Source organism: Diorhabda sublineata, chromosome 4, assembly GCF_026230105.1.
Source record: "Diorhabda sublineata isolate icDioSubl1.1 chromosome 4, icDioSubl1.1, whole genome shotgun sequence".
Lineage (NCBI taxonomy): Eukaryota > Metazoa > Arthropoda > Insecta > Coleoptera > Chrysomelidae > Diorhabda > Diorhabda sublineata.
This window is the reverse complement of record NC_079477.1, coordinates 964934-989425: the sequence shown is the minus strand read 5'-3', so window position 1 is coordinate 989425 and position 24492 is coordinate 964934. Positions and strand designations below refer to the sequence as shown.

Here is a 24492-nt window from a genome sequence, read left to right as displayed (position 1 = left end):
CCTTTTTATATTCAAGTCGACCATTTATCTTTGGGAACAGTCCTTTTCATAAAAAAACATCTTTAGACAGTTTTATTTTCAAAATAAAACGACATTTATCTATGGAAACAGTCCTTTTCATAAAAAAACGTCTTTAGACAGTTTTATTTTCAAAATAAAACGACATTTATCTATGGAAACAGTCCTTTTCATAAAAAAACGTCTTTAGACAGTTTTATTTTCAAAATAAAACGACATTTATCTTTGGGAACAGTCCTTTTCATAAAAAAACGTCTTTAGACAGTTTTATTTTCAAAATAAAACGACAATTATCTATGGAAACAGTCCTTTCTCCAAAAAAACTGATATTTGTCTTTGAAAATAGTCCTTTTCATATTCAAACCGACCATTTATCTTTGAAAACAGTCCTTTTTCCAAAAAAACAGATATTTATCTTTGGAAACAGTCCTTTTCATTAAAAAAACGTCTTTAGACAGTTTTATTTTCAAAATAAAACGACATTTATCTATGGAAACAGTCCTTTCTCCAAAAAAACTGATATTTGACTTTGAAAACAGTCCTTTTCATATTCAAGTCGACCATTTATCTTTGGAAACAGTCCTTTTTATAAAAAAAACGTCTTTAGACAATTTTATTTTCAAAATAAAACGACATTTATGTATGGAAACAGTCCTTTCTCCAAAAAAACTGATATTTGTCTTTGAAAACAGTCCTTTTCGTAAACAAACTGATATTTGACTTTGAAAACAGTCCTTTTCATATTCAAGTCGACCATTTATCTTTGGGAACAGTCCTTTTCATAAAAAAACGTCTTTAGACAGTTTTATTTTCAAAATAAAACGACATTTATCTATGGAAACAGTCCTTTTCATAAAAAAACGTCTTTAGACAGTTTTATTTTCAAAATAAAACGACATTTATCTATGGAAACAGTCCTTTTCATAAAAAAACGTCTTTAGACAATTTTATTTTCAAAATAAAACGACATTTATGTATGGAAACAGTCCTTTCTCCAAAAAAACTGATATTTGTCTTTGAAAACAGTCCTTTTCGTAAACAAACTGATATTTGACTTTGAAAACAGTCCTTTTCATATTCAAGTCGACCATTTATCTTTGGGAACAGTCCTTTTCATAAAAAAACGTCTTTAGACAGTTTTATTTTCAAAATAAAACGACATTTATCTATGGAAACAGTCCTTTTCATAAAAAAACGTCTTTAGACAGTTTTATTTTCAAAATAAAACGACATTTATCTATGGAAACAGTCCTTTTCATAAAAAAACGTCTTTAGACAGTTTTATTTTCAAAATAAAACGACAATTATCTATGCAAACAGTCCTTTCTCCAAAAAAACTGATATTTGTCTTTGAAAATAGTCCTTTTCATATTCAAACCGACCATTTATCTTTGAAAACAGTCCTTTTTCCAAAAAAACAGATATTTATCTTTGGAAACAGTCCTTTTCATTAAAAAAACGTCTTTAGACAGTTTTATTTTCAAAATAAAACGACATTTATCTATGGAAACAGTCCTTTCTCCAAAAAAACTGATATTTGACTTTGAAAACAGTCCTTTTCATATTCAAGTCGACCATTTATCTTTGGAAACAGTCCTTTTTATAAAAAAAACGTCTTTAGACAATTTTATTTTCAAAATAAAACGACATTTATGTATGGAAACAGTCCTTTCTCCAAAAAAACTGATATTTGTCTTTGAAAACAGTCCTTTTCGTAAACAAACTGATATTTGACTTTGAAAACAGTCCTTTTCATATTCAAGTCGACCATTTATCTTTGGGAACAGTCCTTTTCATAAAAAAACGTCTTTAGACAGTTTTATTTTCAAAATAAAACGACATTTATCTATGGAAACAGTCCTTTCTCCAAAAAAACTGATATTTGACTTTGAAAACAGTCCTTTTCATATTCAAACCGACCATTTATCTTTGGAAACAGTCCTTTTCATTAAAAAAACTGTCTTTAAAGACGATCTGCTTCAAAAACAAAGCGACTTTATCTTTTGAAAGACTTTTGACGTTTTGAGCGTCGAGGTAAATAATAACCTCTCAAAACAAAATTTTTATTAGGTTAGGTTACAAATCTTCGTTTTTTGACATATTCACGATGACCTCAACGATCCTAATCACCAAATAGATTGGTCAGAAAAATGGAATGTATCCAAACCTAAAATCACTTTAAAGTTTCTCACCCCACTAGATCCCCAAATCAAAATAGGAGCCGAAATTTAATTTTGTTTTCAAAATACCATAAAATATATAATACTACCCATTATAGGTAAGATTAGTACGACAAAATGGCGTAGGTTATAAGGGAGGAAATAAACAAAAAAAACCATTTTTTTATTTAGGTACCAGAAAAAGACAACACGGGAAATATAATACCGGAGTGGAAACGACAAATGCTGGCAAAAAAAGCTGCCGAAAAGGCTAGGAAAGAATTAGAAGAAAAATTGCTGAGAGACGCCGAAGAGAAACGATTAAGAGCCATACCGCAATGGAAACGGCAATTATTACAAAAAAAAGAAGAAGCCGAATCTAAAATGCGGTAAATATATATCGCAATTATAATTATGTGAATAATTAAAATATTTTTCTTTTTAGATCGACCCTGTATACTCCGAAAGTAGTAGACGAATCAAGGATATCGAAAAAATTAGATTTAGATAATAATAACACGACGTCAAACGATAGAACTACAGAAGATAACGGTTACGACGATGTTAATAACGACGAAAGCATCAAATTCGAAAACGAAAATAACGAAACGGAAGAACAGTCAGAAGAAGACACTCCTAATATCATCCCTTGGAGGGCGCATCTGAGGAAAACTAACAGCAAATTGAATCTGTTGGAGTGAATTAGCCATTAGTAGGTAATCGTTTAGAATAAAATTATAACCAGGACTTCCTCGATTAACTAAACATCTTGTAATTATTGAAACTAAATCGATTAATAATATGACAGTGACAGATTGCATGATTAGAATCAGGAATACCACAATAACTGTAGTGTGATTTAAATTTTGACGTTTATCTAAAATTCATTTTCCATCTACTGACTACTTAATCGTATAGGTAAAGGCTATTTTATAAGAGGGAAAGAATAATGACAAACGTGGTCTCGATATACTATTTATTAAATTAGTCTAATAAAAGACACGTGCAGATACAATAAAAATTAGAAATTTAAATATTAATTTCGTTCTAATACTTGATTTTAATGTATATCAGACTTTTTAGTTTTATTAGGTAGGTTCTGATTCTATATTTATGACAGTTATATAAAAAAGAAGAAGAACATAAATGATTTGGATGAATCATTTCAATTGAGGCGATGTGTGGTAAACAAAAGTTTTTGTCTTAAATTTTTATGGTTTGTGATCGATTTTAAAGTAAAAAATTTGCTCCCAGAAAGTGGATTTGTTAGTTTTTTTCCACTATGCAGTGATGTATTCAGTGTAAGCAAACGGTAAATATAATCTTAAAACTTGTGGAAAATGAGAAGGATTCTAACTAAAGCTCTTTACATCTAATGAAAAGAAGTTCATTTCACTTTAAGTTTGTATACTTATGCTGCCACTGGGTTATCGTTTTGCAGCCTACTTGTTAAGGTACGTGGTTAATGAAACAAATTACTCGTAATTAAAAAAAACTTTAATGTCAATAAGAACAATGAATCTTACATAGAACTGGGGCCTGTCGAGGCACACGTCGTGCGTATGAACTCTTACATACATTACATTACAGGTTAATGTCAAAAAACTCCCGTAATTTAAGCACAAAATCAGTACATTTTGTAAATTGTTTTAAATAATTCTTGAAGTCTAAATTAAAAAAAAACTGTGAAAATACTCGGTTTCAGCTGTATTAATTTCACTGAAACAAATGTAAATTGTATCTATGAAGTTCTATCAACATCATGAAATAATAAAACAACTACCTTACCGGAAAAACTAACACACATACGAGAAAATAAATTGTTTACTGCCATTTTGACATAGATTGACTTCTTTAAACCCAGTGTGTATAATTAGATTTATAAATAAATACGAAATTATTAACCTCCATTTGCTATTATTTATGTTTTTCTTCGTTGATTTAATGTATATTATTAATTTATCGAACATATAAAGCGAATTTCAATTTGTATTTATATAAATATTGTCTTTATTTAGTTCGTCTATTTACATAATGTTAAATACAGATACAGAACTAAAATAATGTTAGAGAAGCTACATTGAATCCGAAAATGTTTAGGTACAGATAAACAACGTTATTTTAAGTAGCAGAAAATATGAAATAAAAAATGACTGAGGTCTTCCATCACGTGACTGATACGTCAGCAACTATAACTATAAAAATGTTCAAAATCGGGACAATCTTATCATGATCTAATCCGGATCATGTTCATTATTGTTCGTGAATCGATTATTTCATCGGGTCTTAGTCATATGTTATGATCCTTTCATACTTTCCATATATATAATACTTCTATGCGGACATTTTCTATAAGTTGAAGCTGTTCCGACTAAGGAAGACAGAATGGCATCGATTTCTCTATCCTCCGAGGTTCCAGCTCGGTTCTGCGTATGCAAGCATGCACAGTATAGATAAAGTGCTTCGAACCATACCAACTATCTATATAGGATTATTACACATATGATAACTTCGCATTGAATAATAAGTGATTATTGTTTACTTATACACGTTTTATTATGTTTTTTTGATATATTTTCAGAACTTTACACAACCTATTTTTTATTATGAAAAATTTTTTCAAAGCATTTAGAATCATATTGAAAGGAGACATAAAGTAACAAGTAAATTTCAAATGAAAAGTGGCGGCTTCCAGAATTTACGTAAAATGGTTAGAGGTAGAATATTCAAATTATACCAGGTATTACTAAAATTAAAATCTATCTATAAATTGCTGTATAAATTGAACAAAAAATAAAAATTCTAACTGTAATTTTTCAACACATTTAGTCAATATATTGTGATTTATTGTATTTTTTGTTAAATAAAACTCCATTATATTATTAGCTTAAACTATTGTTTATATTTATAACGTGCTTTCGAGGTTTGGGTTTGTACAGAATTATTTCGTATGTATAAGAAATAAATTTTTTAAAAATATTGTTTGTATTATTTCTAATCACAGTAAGTATATTATGTTGAAAGAAAAAGCCTATTTAAAACACTAGAAAAGTTCCTGAATGGGTAAAATAGAAACGAATTGCTTATAATCTACTTGCCAACTAAATCAATAAGTAAAAACAGAGGATTTTAAGACTATAATAAACATTATAATATTTGAAGTTTTCTTGAAAATATATATTTTAGGAGAAATATAAAGACCCAAACGTCAAATGTTGCTTTATACAACGACTACCACTCTGATAGTTTTACAATTGAAGAAAGAAATGTGTTACTTTAGAAACTAAGAATTACATTATTTTAATCAAGTTCCAATAATATTAATAACTCTATATAAGTACTTTATTACGTGAAATTTTACCTGAAAACAAAGAAAAGATACGAAAGTTTATTCCTAAATCAATCTACAAACGCTTACTATAGCCTCAAATTCTTCTTCTTTTTATTATATACCGATGACAGCTTCACTACAGATAATCAGACAATTATTGTTAACCATAGATAAATAAATCATCCCAACTAGTAGATAATTAAACAAATACAATTTCTTCATACAAATAAAAAAAAAACAGAATAAATAAGAACTAAATTAAGCAACTCACAATAAGTAATTGAATGAAGTGTCGATTATAGGATTGTTTACCGCCGTGAAGCTGGCCCCTTGATTTCATTATTTTAACATTTCACGAATTGTCTGAAGTTGGCTTCCCGATTCAACGTCCAAGTTCATTTTTATCGCCAAACTTCACACTTAATATACGATTAGCATTAACGAAATTTAAAAACAAAATATAATCAGGGGGCTAACTTCACGGATGTGGAATTATTTATGGTCTAATGAGGAAGAGACAGAAATTGATAAATGTGATAAAATACGAGTTATTAGAGCATATAAGTAGAAGAGATAGTTGTTTAAGTAACCAAGGTAAAGCCATATTATGTCGGTGGAACTTAGTGGACAGTACGAAATCAAACACGAACTATTTGATTGAAAATTTCGAACAGTTTTAATTTGAAAGTGTTTCATAATGAGATAATGGGAGTCTTAATTAATATTCGGGATAAATATGTAACGGCAAACCAGTATGTTTTTTTTATCTTATACTTGAATAAATATGAATACAATATACAATAGTTTATTTATTATTATGTCGATTTTTGGGGACCTTGAGTAGTTTTGTCATGAATACTTTTGTTGTCATTTTATCATTATTTAAGTGTTAACCTACCCTCTCAATATTTACTTAATACGACCAAAATGATAAGGAAAATACGTTACTGATATTAATTTGCAGAATTATTGTAAAAGTCACAGTAGTTGCAAAAAGATGAGAGTAGATTTTACAGGTAAGTAGAATCATAATAATTAGTTTTTTGATTGATATGAAAATATTTGTTAGGTTAGGTTTGTTTATTTGTATTATATACATGCTTTTTTACGTTTTCTTTTTCATTTTTTAGTTATGGGATTTCAAAAAATTCTATTAGTGATTATTATTATTCAAGGAATCTCTTCGTATTATATTTACAACGCAGATACAAATCAAGTTCTATCTTACGCTACATTAAATAACTTACCGGAAGGATTCAAAATTATACGAGCTCCTAAATATTTATCCAGACGAAATAAAAGTGAGTGATTTTCGTAATTTTTCACATAGATTTAAATAAATACACCGTTTTTGAATAACATCTAGTGACGTAAATATTTTTGATTCGACTTTGATTATATGTCATCTAAACGCTGCATCTATTCTGACACGTGATTGATTACGTCAGCAACTATACGTTATGGCTAATATTCCCGACGTCGGCATGTTTGACAAATTAAAAAATTACGTTATTAGTATACGAGGGACTACACATTTGTTCTAATATTATTTTAGTTAAAAATATTTCGAAAAATAAAAGGATGGAGTTTCATTTGCTATAATTGTTTCAGAAACTGATACCCGGGGACTGAGTTGTCCTAAACAGAAATTCATCTGTGACGAACCGTATGCCAAATCATCAACGTACCAATTCGAATGTGAATACGATACACAATGTCCGAAGAATTACTTGTGTTGTAGTCAAAATTGCTTCAAACACAAAGTTTGCTCGAAAGGCGTATTCAGAAGCATTAAAAACCCATATTGGACTTCTAACTCCAAAAACAATTCGATTTCTTTAGACGCCGAATCGAAAAAATGCCAAAAATGGCCGTTTCCTTGTTCAAATATTTATCCTGAAAGTTTTTCATATCCATTTAAATGCGAATCTGATACACAATGTCCAAAATATTATTTGTGCTGTCGACAAAATTGTTTTAAACATAAAATTTGTTCAAAGGAAGTTGTGCACGTAGAAGAATTGAGAAAAACAGTAAAAACCGCTACAACTACTACCCTAGATAGCGGAACAACGCAAAATTTCGATAGTTCCACTGCGGATTCCGATTATTCAACTGCGGATTCCGATTTTTCAACTGCGGATTCCGATTTTTCAACTGCGGATTCCGATTTTTCAACTGCGGGTTCCGATTTTCCAACTGCGGATTCCGATTTTTCAACTGCGGTTTCCGATTTTTCAACTGCGGATTCCGATTTTTCAACTGCGGGTTCCGATTTTCCAACTGCGGATTCCGATTTTTCAACTGCGGATTCCGATTTTTCAATTGCGGATTCCGATTTTTCAACTGCGGATTCCGATGATTCAACTGCGAACTCCGAAAGTTCAACTGCGGATTCCGATAGTTCAACTTGGGATCCGAATGCAATTTACCCCGAATTTTTTTATAGTGAAAATGTCGAAGTCCTCAACGAGGATTATAGCGAAGGAAAATAGGATTTAAAAACGTCAAATGTTATTTTTGATAAGATTATACTTTTTTTTTATAATAATTCATAATAAATTTTGAATAAATCGGTGTGTTATTTTGTTTTATGGGAAAAAATGATAACACAATCTAGCGTATAATGATTGCGGTTAAATAATAGCAATTACACGCGAGTAGAAAATTGTATTTTTTCTACGACTTTACAAAAACGGGCTGCTCGGCGATTTCTGGTTGTTTTGGGGTCGATAACTGGGTTTTTTGACTCGAGGTTAACTGCCTCAAGTCTTGTTCTAACTGTTTACAACCATTCCGAGCTTAAATACCATCGTATATATAATATTGCGCTTAAATAAAGTTGAATTATTATTATTGACAACGTGTGCGGGCAAGTTAGTGATTCAATATTGCTGACATTTCGATATATTAGTCAGACTTTCAGTGAAATTATATACCTTGATAAGATAAGCTGATGGAAACGTCTTACGCGATTACACTTTTCGTATTGCATCAGTAATTGAATGTCATTTGGAACGTGCATCATAAATTTACCGTAAGTTTTTATAAAATTAATTCCATCTATTTAATCCAAAATTCGTTCAGGAAAAGGTCAATTTTAACGAATCTTTGTTCTTCTCAACTAAATCTCTGGAGGAAACCATTTTCTTTGGTATTCCGACTCTTATAGGACATCGTCGTTGATAATCCTCAACCTCCACCGACTCCTCTTGCAATTAATCCCTTTTTTCTCAAGTATCTCCATCGTTTTTGCATAAATCGTTCGATCGAATGCCTTTTCATAGTCTATTAAACTCCTCCGTATCAGATATTGCACCAATTGCTTCTGGTTTCGTAATTCGGTATCAAGCAATTTGAATTTTGCTTGTACGTGATCAAAATCCGGCGTTTTACCATCTTTTAGACGCGTTATCCTATTTCCTATAGATTTCTGATCCTTCCATTGCTTTCTATGTTTCTTCCTCTTCATATGCATTGGATTTAATCCACCAGGAAGCTCTTTGTGTAAATTATCTTCTGTTTTCTTGACGTGTAGCACCAAAATTGGATCCATTAAGATCAATACCTTCGAAACATCAACCAGCTTGTTCAAAAACGTTTTTATTTGAATTTGGTTCGCTTCAAATTGCTCCGTGTTTGATCCATTATAAAGGCTCAGACCTTTGGAAGTTAATTATCTCACGATAAATTCCTGTTGGTAGGTTGAAATGAAGGTAATTTTCTACTTCATTTTCGGACTGTATCAAAGCGCGATCGGTGACCAGCTGTTCGACTTAATGATAAAACCCGAAGACTACGGAGCAGATGACATCGTCGACCAAAGCGGAGACGGATCCTTCGAGGATTATAATCAAAATGGTAGCGGATACCAGCCGACGGATGATGAAGATTTCTTCAACGATCCACGTGGATTTTCGACCGTTTCGAATAAATCGAACGACGATAATGATGATGATGATGATGATGATGATGATAACGGAAGCGGATATTTCGAGCTCGATATTACGTATAATGTTTCCGCGGGAATGAATTCGACCTTCGAACAATCGGATAAAGATTCGAACAAAGAAGGTTGGGAATTTGAGGCGAACGAAATTAAGGAAGTCAATTGCGTTTCTAAGGAAAGCCCAAACGAAATAAACGCGGATGTAATCGAAATAATAAGAAGTAAAAATATGAAATGTCGTATATTTACTAACGAAATTAGTGATAATATTATTATATATTGTTAGTTTTGTTATCTCAAACTTTATTTTTATCTGTAGATGTTTATAATCGAATAAATAAATAAATACGACTGTATATAAAACGATTTAGTGTTGTTGAGGAAAAATCTCTACCTTAAGGTATATAAATACCTGTGAGTCCGGTTCTGCTTAGCCAATATCTGTAAACTTGGTTTGAATGTGAATTTTTCGTTTCGTTTATTTTTTTTTTTTGGATATTGTGACATTTTTCATAAAATTTCGAATGGATCTTTCGAAAGTGAATTAAATTAACATTAAAATACCGAAAATCGCATGTCGATATCTTTTTTCTGTACCAAGATATCTTAAGAAATGTGTAAACGGCCAGGGGCGGATCATGCCCGATGGTTAACGATCTGTAACTTTTACGGGGACAATCTGTACAATCTAAAGTTAGCGGAAATGAATTTTTTAATAGATTTTTTGACAAAAAGGTACTCTTTGTTCAAGTCGATCAAATTTATGGTTTAGGAGATATTTAGATTTATAGATCGGTGATATCCGTTCGCTATTCTGAAAAAAATTGTAATTATTCATGGAAAACACAATCAAATTTTCCTAATTTTGGTCTCCATAGTGCATGAACCATAAATTTAATGAAATATTTTCATGGTCGCAAGGTGTGAAAATTGTTTTTAAGGGGTGAAAACCACCCCTTATCGAAAAAAGACCAAATATATGCAGTTTTTCATACTTTTTTTTTTCAATTCGAATGTTTTACGTTTGTGCAGCATAAATATCTTAAATGTATAATGGAAAATTTATATATTTTGATAAATCAACCCTTAAAAATCTTTAAAAACTACCCTTAAAACATTGCAATTTCATTTTTAGTTAGTTTTTATGTAACTTTATTATTTTTGAGGTTATCACATCCTGCAAAAAACCATTTTAAAGGTAATTTTCAGGGCTACAAGTCTATGTATGTTAAAAGGGCCTGAAACCCTACACATTTTATCAATAAAGGGTCAAAGGGCTGTGGATAAGCAATCCTAGTACTATAGTGACAGATTAATTTGGTTATAACTCCGTTAATTTTTATGCTACAAAAAAAAATTAAATAAGCAAAATAATCGTCATAAAAAAAGCTTTAATTTGATGGTTTATTTGTTTTTGCATCTCTTATAGTTATGGAGGAAAACTGGGTAAAAAAATTTTCGAAAAATCAATTTTATTTAATGTTAATTTTTTTCAAAATTATGCATTTCTAATCAGCCAAACTTTCATGTATCATGAATAATATCAAAATAAAGTATTTGGTACAAGAAATAAGTTTAATTTTGATTTTCAACGAAATGGCATTAGTTTTAGTACAATTTTTTTTTAACTTCGACTATTTTACATCATATCTCACTAAAATTTCAGTTAAAACGACTTTTATCAGTAGTCATTCGAAAGGTATTTTTAAGCTCTTTAAAAAGTATTTAATGACTTTTTATTGAAAAATGTACCGTTTTCCCGTTATTTGAGGTTAAATGATCAATTACGTAAAACAAAAATTAATCAAGTATCTATAACTTGCTTTAGACAAAACATTAAGATCTTGAAATATAGTTTATTTTCTTTGTTTTTTTATAAGCTTCATTTTTGTTTATTACACTTTTTTCGATAAAATGCATCGTTACAAAGTTATACGTAAAAAACTATTTTTTTGACGAAAAATCGTACTTTTCAATTGCGAATAACTCAAAAACTATCGATCTGACGAAAAAACTTTATACGACATTTTTTACTTTAAATTTACTGATCTTACGATTTCCGGTGTTATTTTTGGTGAAAAATTTTCCACCCCCCGAAAAGGGGTGGCATCTCCCCCCGGTGGGGAAGGGGGTGTTACGCGTTTCGTCACCACGTAGAAATCGCTTTTTGGATCCACAACTATCGACCGTCAAAATTTCAAATAAATCGGTGACGCATTAAAAAATTCGGAGGCGAAACGCCTCAATACCTGGCCTATTTCGGAAAGTTCGAATCCGACACTGGACAAACGTCCCAACTGAGAGTCGTTGCAGATAACTAATTGATATTAATAATGAATTTAAATGGCAAAATTTGTTATTTAAAGCGACGATAGTAGGAGAAATACTTTTTGCGATGTATTAAATATAATCCAAACAAGTTTACGAATTCCTGGATGTTCTTATTGATGTTAAATATTTATTAAATTTGCTTAAATAAAACGAAGGTCGCGGGGTGAATTGAAAAGAATCCTTTATATTCTATATGATACCTAATTTCCTCTTTTCGGCGTTATTCGAGATAAGAAATTATGAACAAATATCGTACGATAAAATTATATTTGAAGAAATTTATGTTTTCCTAATAGTGTGGGTTTTGTCGTATCATCATTTCTCTAACAAAGTTTGAATGTGTACTATAGTGATAGTTTGTACTAAGGTAAGATTCGAATTTTATTTATTGTTATTTTTTTGAAATTTTTACATATCATTCGACTCCTTTTGTAAACTGTTTTAGCAGAAATAAAAAGAAGTAAAAAAAAAACTGTAATTAATCCTGTATTTTTATACGATAGGAATTAGTTTATTAAAAACTGAAGATAAATTTTAAATAACCTAACCTCAAAGTACAATCCATTTGTTCTATCGAAATCTTTTCAATGTCAATATTAATCCGGTCAATTTAGATATTCGAAGTTACATAAATTCCTATCAAGCTGAAAATCGGTAAAATTGTTTAAAATACAAGTGAAAATGAAATTTGAATGTTCCCCGCCATTTCCTTATATGCAAAAAAATTTTATTCAAGGTCAAATGTGCAAAAAATGAGTTTTTTGCAATTTTCAGCAAAACTGTGAGTTTTATCATGAAAATACCTTAGACAAAAATTGTAGATCTTGAAATTATCTACAAAAAACTTATCAATACTTTTTTTCCTACGAGCCACCGTTTCTGAGATATAATGATTCAAAAAATAAAAAATCAAAAATTTGGTCATTTCACTTTTTTACATAAAATTTGAGGTTATGTGAAGAAGTTGTAAATACAAAAGTTGTAGGTCTTTTTATTACCTACAATTTCGCTATCTGACGTTTTCCCACAGGACTTTTAGTTTTTCCGGAAATCACGATAAACAAAATTTCAAGGTCAAATGTGCAAAAAATGAGTTTTTTGCAATTTTCAGCAAAACTGTGAGTTTTATCATGAAAATACCTTAGACAAAAATTGTAGATCTTGAAATTATCTACAAAAAACTTATCAATACTTTTTTTCCTACGAGCCACCGTTTCTGAGATATAATGATTCAAAAAATAAAAAAAACAAAAATTTGGTTATTTCACTTTTTCACATAAAATTTGAGTTTATGTGAAAAAGTTGTAAATACAAAAGTTGTAGTTCTTCTCATTACCTACAACTTTTCTATTTGACTTTTTTCAATAAAACTCATAGTTTTACCGGAAATCCAGAAAAATAAAAATTTATCGACCCCTATGAATGATTAAAAGATATAATCCGGTCAATTTAGACATTCGAAGTTACATAAATTCTCATCAAGCTGAAAATCAGTAAAATTCTTTTTTTTTTAATGTTCCCCGCCATTTCCGTGTATGCAAAAATTTTATCAAGGTTAAATGTGAAACAAATGAGTTTTTCACAATTTTCACCAAAACCGTCAGTTTTATTATAAAAACACCTTAGACAAAAATTGTAAATCATAAAATTATCTACAAAAAAACATGTTTATACTTTTTTCCTTTGAGCCACCGTTTCTGAGATATAATGATTCAAAAAATAAAAAAAGTAAATATCAAAAAGGTCAAAAAAATGAGTTTTTTGCAATTTTCAGCGAAGCGGTGAGTTTTATCATAAAAATACCTCAGACAAAAATTGTAGATCATAAAATTATCTACAAAAAATGTACGAATAGGTTTTTTCTTACGACCAACCATTTCTGAGATATAATCATTCAAATAGTTGTAAAAGTTGTCGTATTTAATGGTTTCGCCTATAACTTTTCTTACAATGGAAGGAACTCAGACTTGTAAGAAATTATCAATTGACGAAGATGTTGCTAGAGTTCGACGATGTTGTTCTGCAGCTTTGGTATTTCTCGTGTTATCATTATACCCATTAAATACAACAGTAAATCTGAACCAGAACTTTTACAACTTTTTGAATGATTATATCTCAGAAACGGAGGCTCGACGGTAAAAAAGTATTAACACGTTTTTTGTAGACAATTTTATGATCTACAATTTTTGTCTAAGGTATTTTCATGATAAAACTCACAGTTTTGCTGAAAATTGCAGAAAACTCATGTTTTTCACATTTGACCTTGAATTTTTGTTTATCGCGATTTCCGGAAAAACTAAAAGTCCTTTGGGAAAAAGTCAAATAGCAAAGTTGTAGGTAATAAAAAGACTTACAACTTTTGTATTTACAACTTTTTCACATAACCTCAAATTTTATGTGAAAAAGTGAAATAACCAAATTTTTGATTTTTAAAACTTTTGAATCGTTATATCTCATAAACGGTGACTCGTAGGAAAAAAAGTACTAATACTTTTTTTGTAGATAATTTTATGATCTACAATTTTTGTCTAAGGTATTTTCATGATAAAACTCACGGTTTTGGCGAAAATTGCAGAAAACTCATGTTTTTCACATTTGACCTTGAATTTTTGTTTATCGCGATTTCCGGAAAAACTAAAAGTCCTTTGGGAAAAAGTCAAATAGCAAAGTTGTAGGTAATAAAAAGACTTACAACTTTTGTATTTACAACTTTTTCACATAACCTCAAATTTTATGTGAAAAAGTGAAATAACCAAATTTTTGTTTTTTTATTCTTTGAATCGTTATATCTCAGAAACGGTGGCTCTTGGGAAAAAAAATATTAATACGTTTTTTTTAGATAATTTTAAGATCTACAATTTTTGTCTAGGGTATTTTCATGATAAAACTCACAGTTTTGAAGATAATCGCGGAAAACTCATTTTTTTTGACCTTTAAACTCGAATAAAATTTTTTCCATACACGGAAATGATTGGGAACATTTTTATTTTCAATTGTATTTTAAGCAATTTAGAGTTAATTATAGACGGAAAACGATAAAATGTATCTGCTCGCCGCTAGATGGCATTGAATAATACATCGATTAAATTTCAGACAAAATAAAAAATTATTTCGATTTTCAATATCTCGCTTAATATTGCACTTGGAACATTCAATAAAAAACCGATTTGTTCAGTTTTTCATTTTCTACAATTTTTGTCATTACAAAATTTTCGTTAAAATGCACATTTTTGGAGATATTTTGCAAAAAACCGATGAAAAATTCCGAATTTTCAATTGCCAATAACTTGAAAAGTATTGAGTTTTTTGGAAAACTTTATAGAACATTTTTTTCTCTAAATTAGAATATTTGGGGTCTGACTTCAAAATTTCAGTCGTTTTTCTTTTAGATCCAAACATGAGAAGCAATTTCTATTTTATCGTCTTCGTTCTTGTGGAAGCGCACACACAAAAGTATTTCTACAAATGGAACGGCCACTATTTCGATATTATTTATTCGGACCGACCAATTGGAAACTTCCAGGAAGTCAAATCTCCGAAAACCTTCAAGCAAAAACATGCCGACAGAGGAGGTGAGAACAAATCCTTTCCCGGAAGGTTTAAACCAATAATTTATTTAGTAGTATAAAACCCGAAACGTTTTTAGCGATAAAAACGTTTAACAATATAAAATTCGGCTCCATGTTGTTTCAGATCGACCGGGAAGATGCGTTCTCGGCGAATTTCGATGCACCGAACCGTATCCGAGGGAAGAAACGTCGCAATTTGAGTGCACCGCCGATTACCAATGTCCGAGAGGTTTTAAATGTTGCGAAACTAAATGTTTCGTTCACAAAATTTGCCAACCGAGTGTGGATTACGAAGAAATACCTCCAGCGGAGCTTCAACGACCAACTACAAAAATTCCAAGCGCGACAAGTGAAACAATCGATGATATTAATGGTAAAACTCCAGAAGAATCAACAGTTTCAGAAATGAAATCTACAACAACAGAAACTACAACGAAATTGATGAATCCCACAGATTCGAAACAAACTGAGACTGAATCTGCCGTTGATATAAACGAAATAACAGAAGAGACAAACGATGAAATAGTAATAGCAGAAGATACAACTGCTTCGATACTAGTTCAAACTGATAAAGAAACTACTGTCAGTAATAACAATATAACAGAAGATTTACTGGAAGAAACAAGCAGTGAAATACCATCTACAACATTCCTAGCAAAAGAAACGATGAAATTATCGGGTTCAACAGATGGAAATTCGTTTCCAGTAGATACAGATGGAAAAACTAGTGACAGTATTATCAAAATACCAGAAGATTTAGAAGAAAAATCAAGTATTGGAACAGTTTCAACGATATCTTCGAATTCGGTATCGTTTTCAACAGAAAAAGAAACAGTTATCGATGATATTGGAATAACAGAAGATACAGAAGATGAAGAAAACAATAAAAAAGCATCTACAATATCACTAGCAACAGAAACGGGAAAATTAACGAGTTCAACAGATAGAAATTCGTTTCCAGTGCATAAAGATGGAAAAACTACTGTCGGTATTATCAAAATACCAGAAAATTTAGAAGAAAAATCAAATATTGGAACAGTTTCAACGATATCTTCGAATTCGGTATCGTTTTCAACAGAAAAAGAAACAGTTATCGATGATATTGGAATAACAGAAGATACAGAAGATGAAGAAAACAATAAAAAAGCATCTACAATATCACTAGCAACAGAAACGGGAAAATTAACGAGTTCAACAGATAGAAATTCGTTTCCAGTGCATAAAGATGGAAAAACTACTGTCAGTATTATCAAAATACCAGAAAATTTAGAAGAAAAATCAAATATTGGAACAGTTTCAACGATATCTTCGAATTCGGTATCGTTTTCAACAGAAAAAGAAACAGTTATCGATGATATTGGAATAACAGAAGATACAGAAGATGAAGAAAACAATAAAAAAGCATCTACAATATCACTAGCAACAGAAACGGGAAAATTAACGAGTTCAACAGATGAAAATTCGTTTCCAGTAGATACAGATGGAAAAACTAGTGACAGTATTATCAAAATACCAGAAAATTTAGAAGAAAAATCAAGTATTGGAACAGTTTCAACGATATCTTCGAATTCGGTATCGTTTTCAACAGAAAAAGAAACAGTTATCGATGATAGTGGAATAACAGAAGATGAAGAAAACATTGAAAAAGCATCTACAGTATCCCTAGCAACAGAAACGATGAAATTGACGAGTTCAAAAGATGGAAATTCGTTTCCAGTGCATAAAGATGGAAAAACTACTGTCAGTATTATCAAAATACCAGAAAATTTAGAAGAAAAATCAAATATTGGAACAGTTTCAACGATATCTTCGAATTCGGTATCGTTTTCAACAGAAAAAGAAACAGTTATCGATGATATTGGAATAACAGAAGATACAGAAGATGAAGAAAACAATAAAAAAGCATCTACAATATCACTAGCAACAGAAACGGGAAAATTAACGAGTTCAACAGATGAAAATTCGTTTCCAGTAGATACAGATGGAAAAACTAGTGACAGTATTATCAAAATACCAGAAAATTTAGAAGAAAAATCAAGTATTGGAACAGTTTCAACGATATCTTCGAATTCGGTATCGTTTTCAACAGAAAAAGAAACAGTTATCGATGATATTGGAATAACAGAAGATACAGAAGATGAAGAAAACAATAAAAAAGCATCTACAATATCACTAGCAACAGAAACGGGAAAATTAACGAGTTCAACAGATAGAAATTCGTTTCCAGTGCATAAAGATGGAAAAACTACTGTCGGTATTATCAAAATACCAGAAAATTTAGAAGAAAAATCAAATATTGGAACAGTTTCAACGATATCTTCGAATTCGGTATCGTTTTCAACAGAAAAAGAAACAGTTATCGATGATAGTGGAATAACAGAAGATGAAGAAAACATTGAAAAAGCATCTACAGTATCCCTAGCAACAGAAACGATGAAATTGACGAGTTCAAAAGATGGAAATTCGTTTCCAGTGCATAAAGATGGAAAAACTACTGTCAGTATTATCAAAATACCAGAAAATTTAGAAGAAAAATCAAATATTGGAACAGTTTCAACGATATCTTCGAATTCGGTATCGTTTTCAACAGAAAAAGAAACTGCTATCGATGATATTGGAATAACAGAAGATACAGAAGATGAAGAAAACAATAAAAAAGCATCTACGATATCACTAGCAACAGAAACGGGAAAATTAACGAGTTCAACAGATGAAAATTCGTTTCCAGTAGATACAGATGGAAAAACTACTGTCAGTATTATCAAAATACCAGAAGATTTAGAAGAAAAAACAAACAGTGATGCAGTATCTACAAAAACAGAAGCTACACTAAAAAAGACAGAAACTACTGATAGTTTTATGGAAATACCAGAGGAATCACATCAAAGAACAAGCTTCAAATTATCAAAATCAACAACAACTACTCCCACTGTCGCAAAAACATCAGAAGAAGTACAAGAAGAAACCAGCACTGAATTAGTATCTACAGAATCCCCCAAAATAACAGCTACGTTAAACGTAACCACTACGAGTGTTACGAAAATACCAGAAGGATTAGAAAAAACGACAAGCAGTGAATCTGTTGAAACTACTATAAGAGAAGATAAACAAGAAGAAATAAGTAGCGGATGGTCAAAATCTACGTCTGAAGCTATACCAAAATTATCGTATTCAACAGAATCGAATACAAGAAAGGAACTAACAGAAATAACTATAAATATCAAAGATACGATTATAGAAACTAAAGAAACAGACGCAACAATTATTAATATCGAAACAACAAAAGAAAAATTGAAAGAGGAGTCAGAAGTAACAAGTACGAGTACGATAGAAATATCAACTGAAGGATTTAGCGATAACGATGATAAAGAAAAAACGGAGGAGCTGGAAAAGCTACCGAGTAGCGTTCCGGAAACTGAATATACCGAATTAGTCGAAGAAGTAGATACAGACGAAAGTACTACCGATAAAAATACAGATACCACAGACGCGACTGACACAAAATTTAGAAAAGGATTAGAAATATTGGATATAATCAAAAAAATAATCCACAATCTGCGAAGAATGACGCTTGGAACAACGAAAAAGATAAAAGACGTTTCGGAAGGAATTAACGACGATGTAGAAGATACAAAAACGACAAGATACGAAGCTACAGATGTTAATGAAGTTACTACTCCGAAGGAAATTTCAATTACAAAGATCATAGATAAAGAGGGTAGCGGTGGAGGAACTATAACAGATGACGAAGATAACGGCGACGACGATGACGATTATGGATATTACAGTGGAAATGGTGACAACGATAAAGGGGATAATGCACCCAATAGACCAGAACTACCATCAGAAGACGATAAACGCGTTACCAAACTTCCCATAAAAGCCGAAGATGAAGACGATAAAAACGACGAAGACAATTATAATTATGGCGATGAAGATGATTACGGAGAAAACGATGATTACGATGATGATTATAACGATGATAATTACGATGATTACGAATCGAAAGAAAATGACGAAACCGATAATGATAACGAAAAAATCTGAGAAATAAATTACGTTTTGTGTATGTAATTAGATGTTAATTTCATTTTTTTTTTAAATATACTTGTGGAATTCGTTTTTTGTTGTAATTTTGTATTTATCCGGGTTAAAATTTATGGTAATTCTTTTCAGAATGTTTCTTTATAGCGAACGGATCCTTGGCTTGTACAACGATCTAAAAAGTATAGGTTCGAGCAAATATCTCCGAGAAAAACCAAATATTTTCTTGTATTCGGAGATCTGCAATCACTACAAAGGAAATGGTGAATCCAGGATGTAGTAAAACGGACGAAAAATCGGCTGAAGGAACGGAGAAATCCACCGGGACGAAAACCACCGCAAAGGGTTTCATACAACGATCTAAAAAACATCCTGAACCACCAATTTTATCGAATTGAACAAATTTTTATCGAGAAATCGGCTGAAGGAACGGAGAAATCCATCAGGACGAAAACCAACGCAAAGAGTTTCATACAACGATCTAAAAAACATCCTGAATCACCAATTTTATCGAATTGAACAAATTTTTATCGAGAAATCGGCTGAAGGAACGGAGAAATCCACCAGGACGAAAACCAACGCAAAGGGTTTCATACAACGATCTAAAAAACATCCTGAACCACAAATTTTATCGAATTGAACAAATTTTTATCGAGAAATCGGCTGAAGGAACGGAGAAATCCACCAGGACGAAAACCAACGCAAAGGGTTTCATGCAACGATCTAAAAAACATCCTGAATTACCAATTTTATCGAATTGAACAAATTTTTATCGAGAAATCGGCTGAAGGAACGGAGAAATCTACCAGGACGAAAACCAACGCAAAGCGTTTCATACGACGATCTAAAAAACATCCTGAACCACCAATTTTATCGAATTGAACAAATTTTTATCGAGAAATCGGCTGAAGGAACGGAGAAATCCACCAGGAAGAAAACCACCGCAAAGGGTTTCATACGACGATCTAAAAAACATTCTGAACCACCAATTTTATCGAATTGAACAAATTTTTATCGAGAAATCGGCTGAAGGAACGGAGAAATCCACCAGGACGAAAACCAACGCAAAGGGTTTCATGCAACGATCTAAAAAACATCCTGAACCACCAATTTTATCGAATTGAACAAATTTTTATCGAGAAATCGGCTGAAGGAACGGAGAAATCTACCAGGACGAAAACCAACGCAAAGCGTTTCATACGACGATCTAAAAAACATTCTGAACCACCAATTTTATCGAATTGAACAAATTTTTATCGAGAAATCGGCTGAAAGAACGGAGAAATCCACCAGGACGAAAACCACCGCAAAGGGTTTCATACGACGATCTAAAAAACATTCTGAACCACCAATTTTATCGAATTGAACAAATTTTTATCGAGAAATCGGCTGAAGGAACGGAGAAATCTACCAGGACGAAAACCAACGCAAAGCGTTTCATACGACGATCTAAAAAACATTCTGAACCACCAATTTTATCGAATTGAACAAATTTTTATCGAGAAATCGGCTGAAAGAACGGAGAAATCCACCAGGACGAAAACCACCGCAAAGGGTTTCATACGACGATCTAAAAAACATCCTGAACCACCAATTTTATCGAATTGAACAAATTTTTATCGAGAAATCGGCTGAAAGAACGGAGAAATCCACCAGGTCGAAAACCACCGCAAAGCGTTTCATACGACGATCTAAAAAACATTCTGAACCACCAATTTTATCGAATTGAACAAATTTTTATCGAGAAATCGGCTGAAGGAACGGAGAAATCTACCAGGACGAAAACCAACGCAAAGCGTTTCATACGACGATCTAAAAAACATTCTGAACCACCAATTTTATCGAATTGAACAAATTTTTATCGAGAAATCGGCTGAAAGAACGGAGAAATCCACCAGGACGAAAACCACCGCAAAGGGTTTCATACGACGATCTAAAAAACATTCTGAACCACCAATTTTATCGAATTGAACAAATTTTTATCGAGAAATCGGCTGAAGGAACGGAGAAATCTACCAGGACGAAAACCAACGCAAAGCGTTTCATACGACGATCTAAAAAACATTCTGAACCACCAATTTTATCGAATTGAACAAATTTTTATCGAGAAATCGGCTGAAAGAACGGAGAAATCCACCAGGACGAAAACCACCGCAAAGGGTTTCATACAACGATCTAAAAAACATCCTGAACCACAAATTTTATCGAATTGAACAAATTTTTATCGAGAAATCGGCTGAAGGAACGGAGAAATCCACCAGGACGAAAACCAACGCAAAGGGTTTCATACAACGATCTAAAAAACATCCTGAATCACCAATTTTATCGAATTGAACAAATTTTTATCGAGAAATCGGCTGAAGGAACGGAGAAATCCACCAGGACGAAAACCAACGCAAAGGGTTTCATACAACGATCTAAAAAACATCCTGAACCACCAATTTTATCGAATTGAACAAATTTTTATCGAGAAATCGGCTGAAGGAACGGAGAAATCTACCAGGACGAAAACCAACGCAAAGCGTTTCATACGACGATCTAAAAAACATCCTGAACCACCAATTTTATCGAATTGAACAAATTTTTATCGAGAAATCGGCTGAAGGAACGGAGAAATCCACCAGGAAGAAAACCAACGCAAAGGGTTTCATACAACGATCTAAAAAACATCCTGAACCACCAATTTTATCGAATTGAACAAATTTTTATCGAGAAATCGGCTGAAGGAACGGAGAAATCCACCAGGACGAAAACCAACGCAAAGGGTTTCATACAACGATCTAAAAAACATCCTGAACCACCAATTTTATCGAATTGAACAAATTTTTATCGAGAAATCGGCTGAAGGAACGGAGAAATCTACCAGGACGAAAACCAACGCAAAGCGTTTCATACGACGATCTAAAAAACATTCTGAACCACCAATTTTATCGAATTGAACAAATTTTTTTCGAGAAATCGGCTGAAGGAACGGAGAAATCCACCAGGACGAAAACCACCGCAAAGGGTTTCATACGACGATCTAAAAAACATCCTGAACCACCAATTTTATCGAATTGAACAAATTTTTTTAGAGAAATCGGCTGAAGGAACGGAGAAATCCACCAGGACGAAAACCACCGCAAAGGGTTTCATACGACGATCTAAAAAACATCCTGAACCACCAATTTTATCGAATTGAACAAATTTTTATCGAGAAATCGGCTGAAAGAACGGAGAAATCCATCAGGACGAAAACCAACGCAAAGGATTTCATGCAACGATCTAAAAAACATCCTGAACCACCAATTTTATCGAATTGAACAAATTTTTATCGAGAAATCGGCTGAAAGAACGGAGAAATCCACCAGGACGAAAACCAACGCAAAGGGTTTCATACGACGATCTAAAAAACATCCTGAACCACCAATTTTATCGAATTGAACAAATTTTTATCGAGAAATCGGCTGAAAGAACGGAGAAATCCATCAGGACGAAAACCAACGCAAAGGATTTCATGCAACGATCTAAAAAACATCCTGAACCACCAATTTTATCGAATTGAACAAATTTTTATCGAGAAATCGGCTGAAAGAACGGAGAAATCCACCAGGACGAAAACCAACGCAAAGGGTTTCATACGACGATCTAAAAAACATCCTGAACCACCAATTTTATCGAATTGAACAAATTTTTATCGAGAAATCGGCTGAAAGAACGGAGAAATCCATCAGGACGAAAACCAACGCAAAGGATTTCATGCAACGATCTAAAAAACATCCTGAACCACCAATTTTATCGAATTGAACAAATTTTTATCGAGAAATCGGCTGAAAGAACGGAGAAATCCACCAGGACGAAAACCAACGCAAAGGGTTTCATACGACGATCTAAAAAACATCCTGAACCACCAATTTTATCGAATTGAACAAATTTTTATCGAGAAATCGGCTGAAAGAACGGAGAAATCCACCAGGTCGAAAACCACCGCAAAGCGTTTCATACGACGATCTAAAAAACATTCTGAACCACCAATTTTATCGAATTGAACAAATTTTTATCGAGAAATCGGCTGAAAGAACGGAGAAATCCACCAGGACGAAAACCACCGCAAAGGGTTTCATACGACGATCTAAAAAACATTCTGAACCACCAATTTTATCGAATTGAACAAATTTTTATCGAGAAATCGGCTGAAGGAACGGAGAAATCTACCAGGACGAAAACCAACGCAAAGCGTTTCATACGACGATCTAAAAAACATTCTGAACCACCAATTTTATCGAATTGAACAAATTTTTATCGAGAAATCGGCTGAAGGAACGGAGAAATCTACCAGGACGAAAACCAACGCAAAGCGTTTCATACGACGATCTAAAAAACATCCTGAACCACCAATTTTATCGAATTGAACAAATTTTTATCGAGAAATCGGCTGAAGGAACGGAGAAATCCACCAGGACGAAAACCAACGCAAAGGGTTTCATACAACGATCTAAAAAACATCCTGAACCACAAATTTTATCGAATTGAACAAATTTTTATCGAGAAATCGGCTGAAGGAACGGAGAAATCCACCAGGACGAAAACCAACGCAAAGGGTTTCATACAACGATCTAAAAAACATCCTGAATCACCAATTTTATCGAATTGAACAAATTTTTATCGAGAAATCGGCTGAAGGAACGGAGAAATCCACCAGGACGAAAACCAACGCAAAGGGTTTCATACAACGATCTAAAAAACATCCTGAACCACCAATTTTATCGAATTGAACAAATTTTTATCGAGAAATCGGCTGAAGGAACGGAGAAATCTACCAGGACGAAAACCAACGCAAAGCGTTTCATACGACGATCTAAAAAACATCCTGAACCACCAATTTTATCGAATTGAACAAATTTTTATCGAGAAATCGGCTGAAGGAACGGAGAAATCCACCAGGAAGAAAACCAACGCAAAGGGTTTCATACAACGATCTAAAAAACATCCTGAACCACCAATTTTATCGAATTGAACAAATTTTTATCGAGAAATCGGCTGAAGGAACGGAGAAATCTACCAGGACGAAAACCAACGCAAAGCGTTTCATACGACGATCTAAAAAACATC

At 32.2% G+C, this 24492-nt stretch overlaps 3 protein-coding genes across 3 annotated transcripts in view; all 3 read left to right on the top strand.

Moving 5' to 3' along the window:
• LOC130442933 (uncharacterized) overlaps positions 1–2878 on the top strand; it is a 43869-nt gene extending 40991 nt beyond the window's left edge. Inside the window, exons 12-13 of the mRNA XM_056777342.1 lie at positions 2370–2566; positions 2623–2878. Of these exons, the coding sequence (XP_056633320.1) occupies positions 2370–2566; positions 2623–2878 (453 nt within the window). The remainder of the gene's footprint in view (positions 1–2369; positions 2567–2622) is intronic.
• Positions 2879–8521: 5643 nt separating this feature from the next.
• LOC130443557 (homeobox protein 12-like) lies at positions 8522–9817 on the top strand. Its single transcript, XM_056778289.1, has 2 exons — positions 8522–8545; positions 9213–9817. Exon 2 carries the CDS (start codon positions 9219–9221, stop codon positions 9741–9743), a length of 525 nt encoding a protein of 174 aa, XP_056634267.1. The 5' UTR covers positions 8522–8545; positions 9213–9218; the 3' UTR covers positions 9744–9817.
• A 5368-nt stretch (positions 9818–15185) lies between these two features.
• On the top strand, positions 15186–19404 carry LOC130442932 (mucin-2-like). The gene is made up of 3 exons (XM_056777340.1): positions 15186–15360; positions 15482–18612; positions 18658–19404. The coding sequence occupies exons 1-3, from the start codon at positions 15186–15188 to the stop codon at positions 19402–19404; spliced, it is 4053 nt and encodes a 1350-aa protein (XP_056633318.1).
• Positions 19405–24492: the final 5088 nt, after the last annotated feature.

Coding starts and splice junctions, on each gene's coding strand:
- LOC130443557 (XM_056778289.1), top strand. CDS start 9,219: ATGAAGGTAATTTTCTACTTCATTTTCGGACTGTATCAAAGCGCGATC.
- LOC130442932 (XM_056777340.1), top strand. CDS start 15,186: ATGAGAAGCAATTTCTATTTTATCGTCTTCGTTCTTGTGGAAGCGCAC. Junction 15,361..15,481: donor AAAACATGCCGACAGAGGAG/GTGAGAACAAAT, acceptor ATGTTGTTTCAG/ATCGACCGGGAAGATGCGTT. Junction 18,613..18,657: donor TAGAAACTAAAGAAACAGAC/GCAACAATTATT, acceptor AAATTGAAAGAG/GAGTCAGAAGTAACAAGTAC.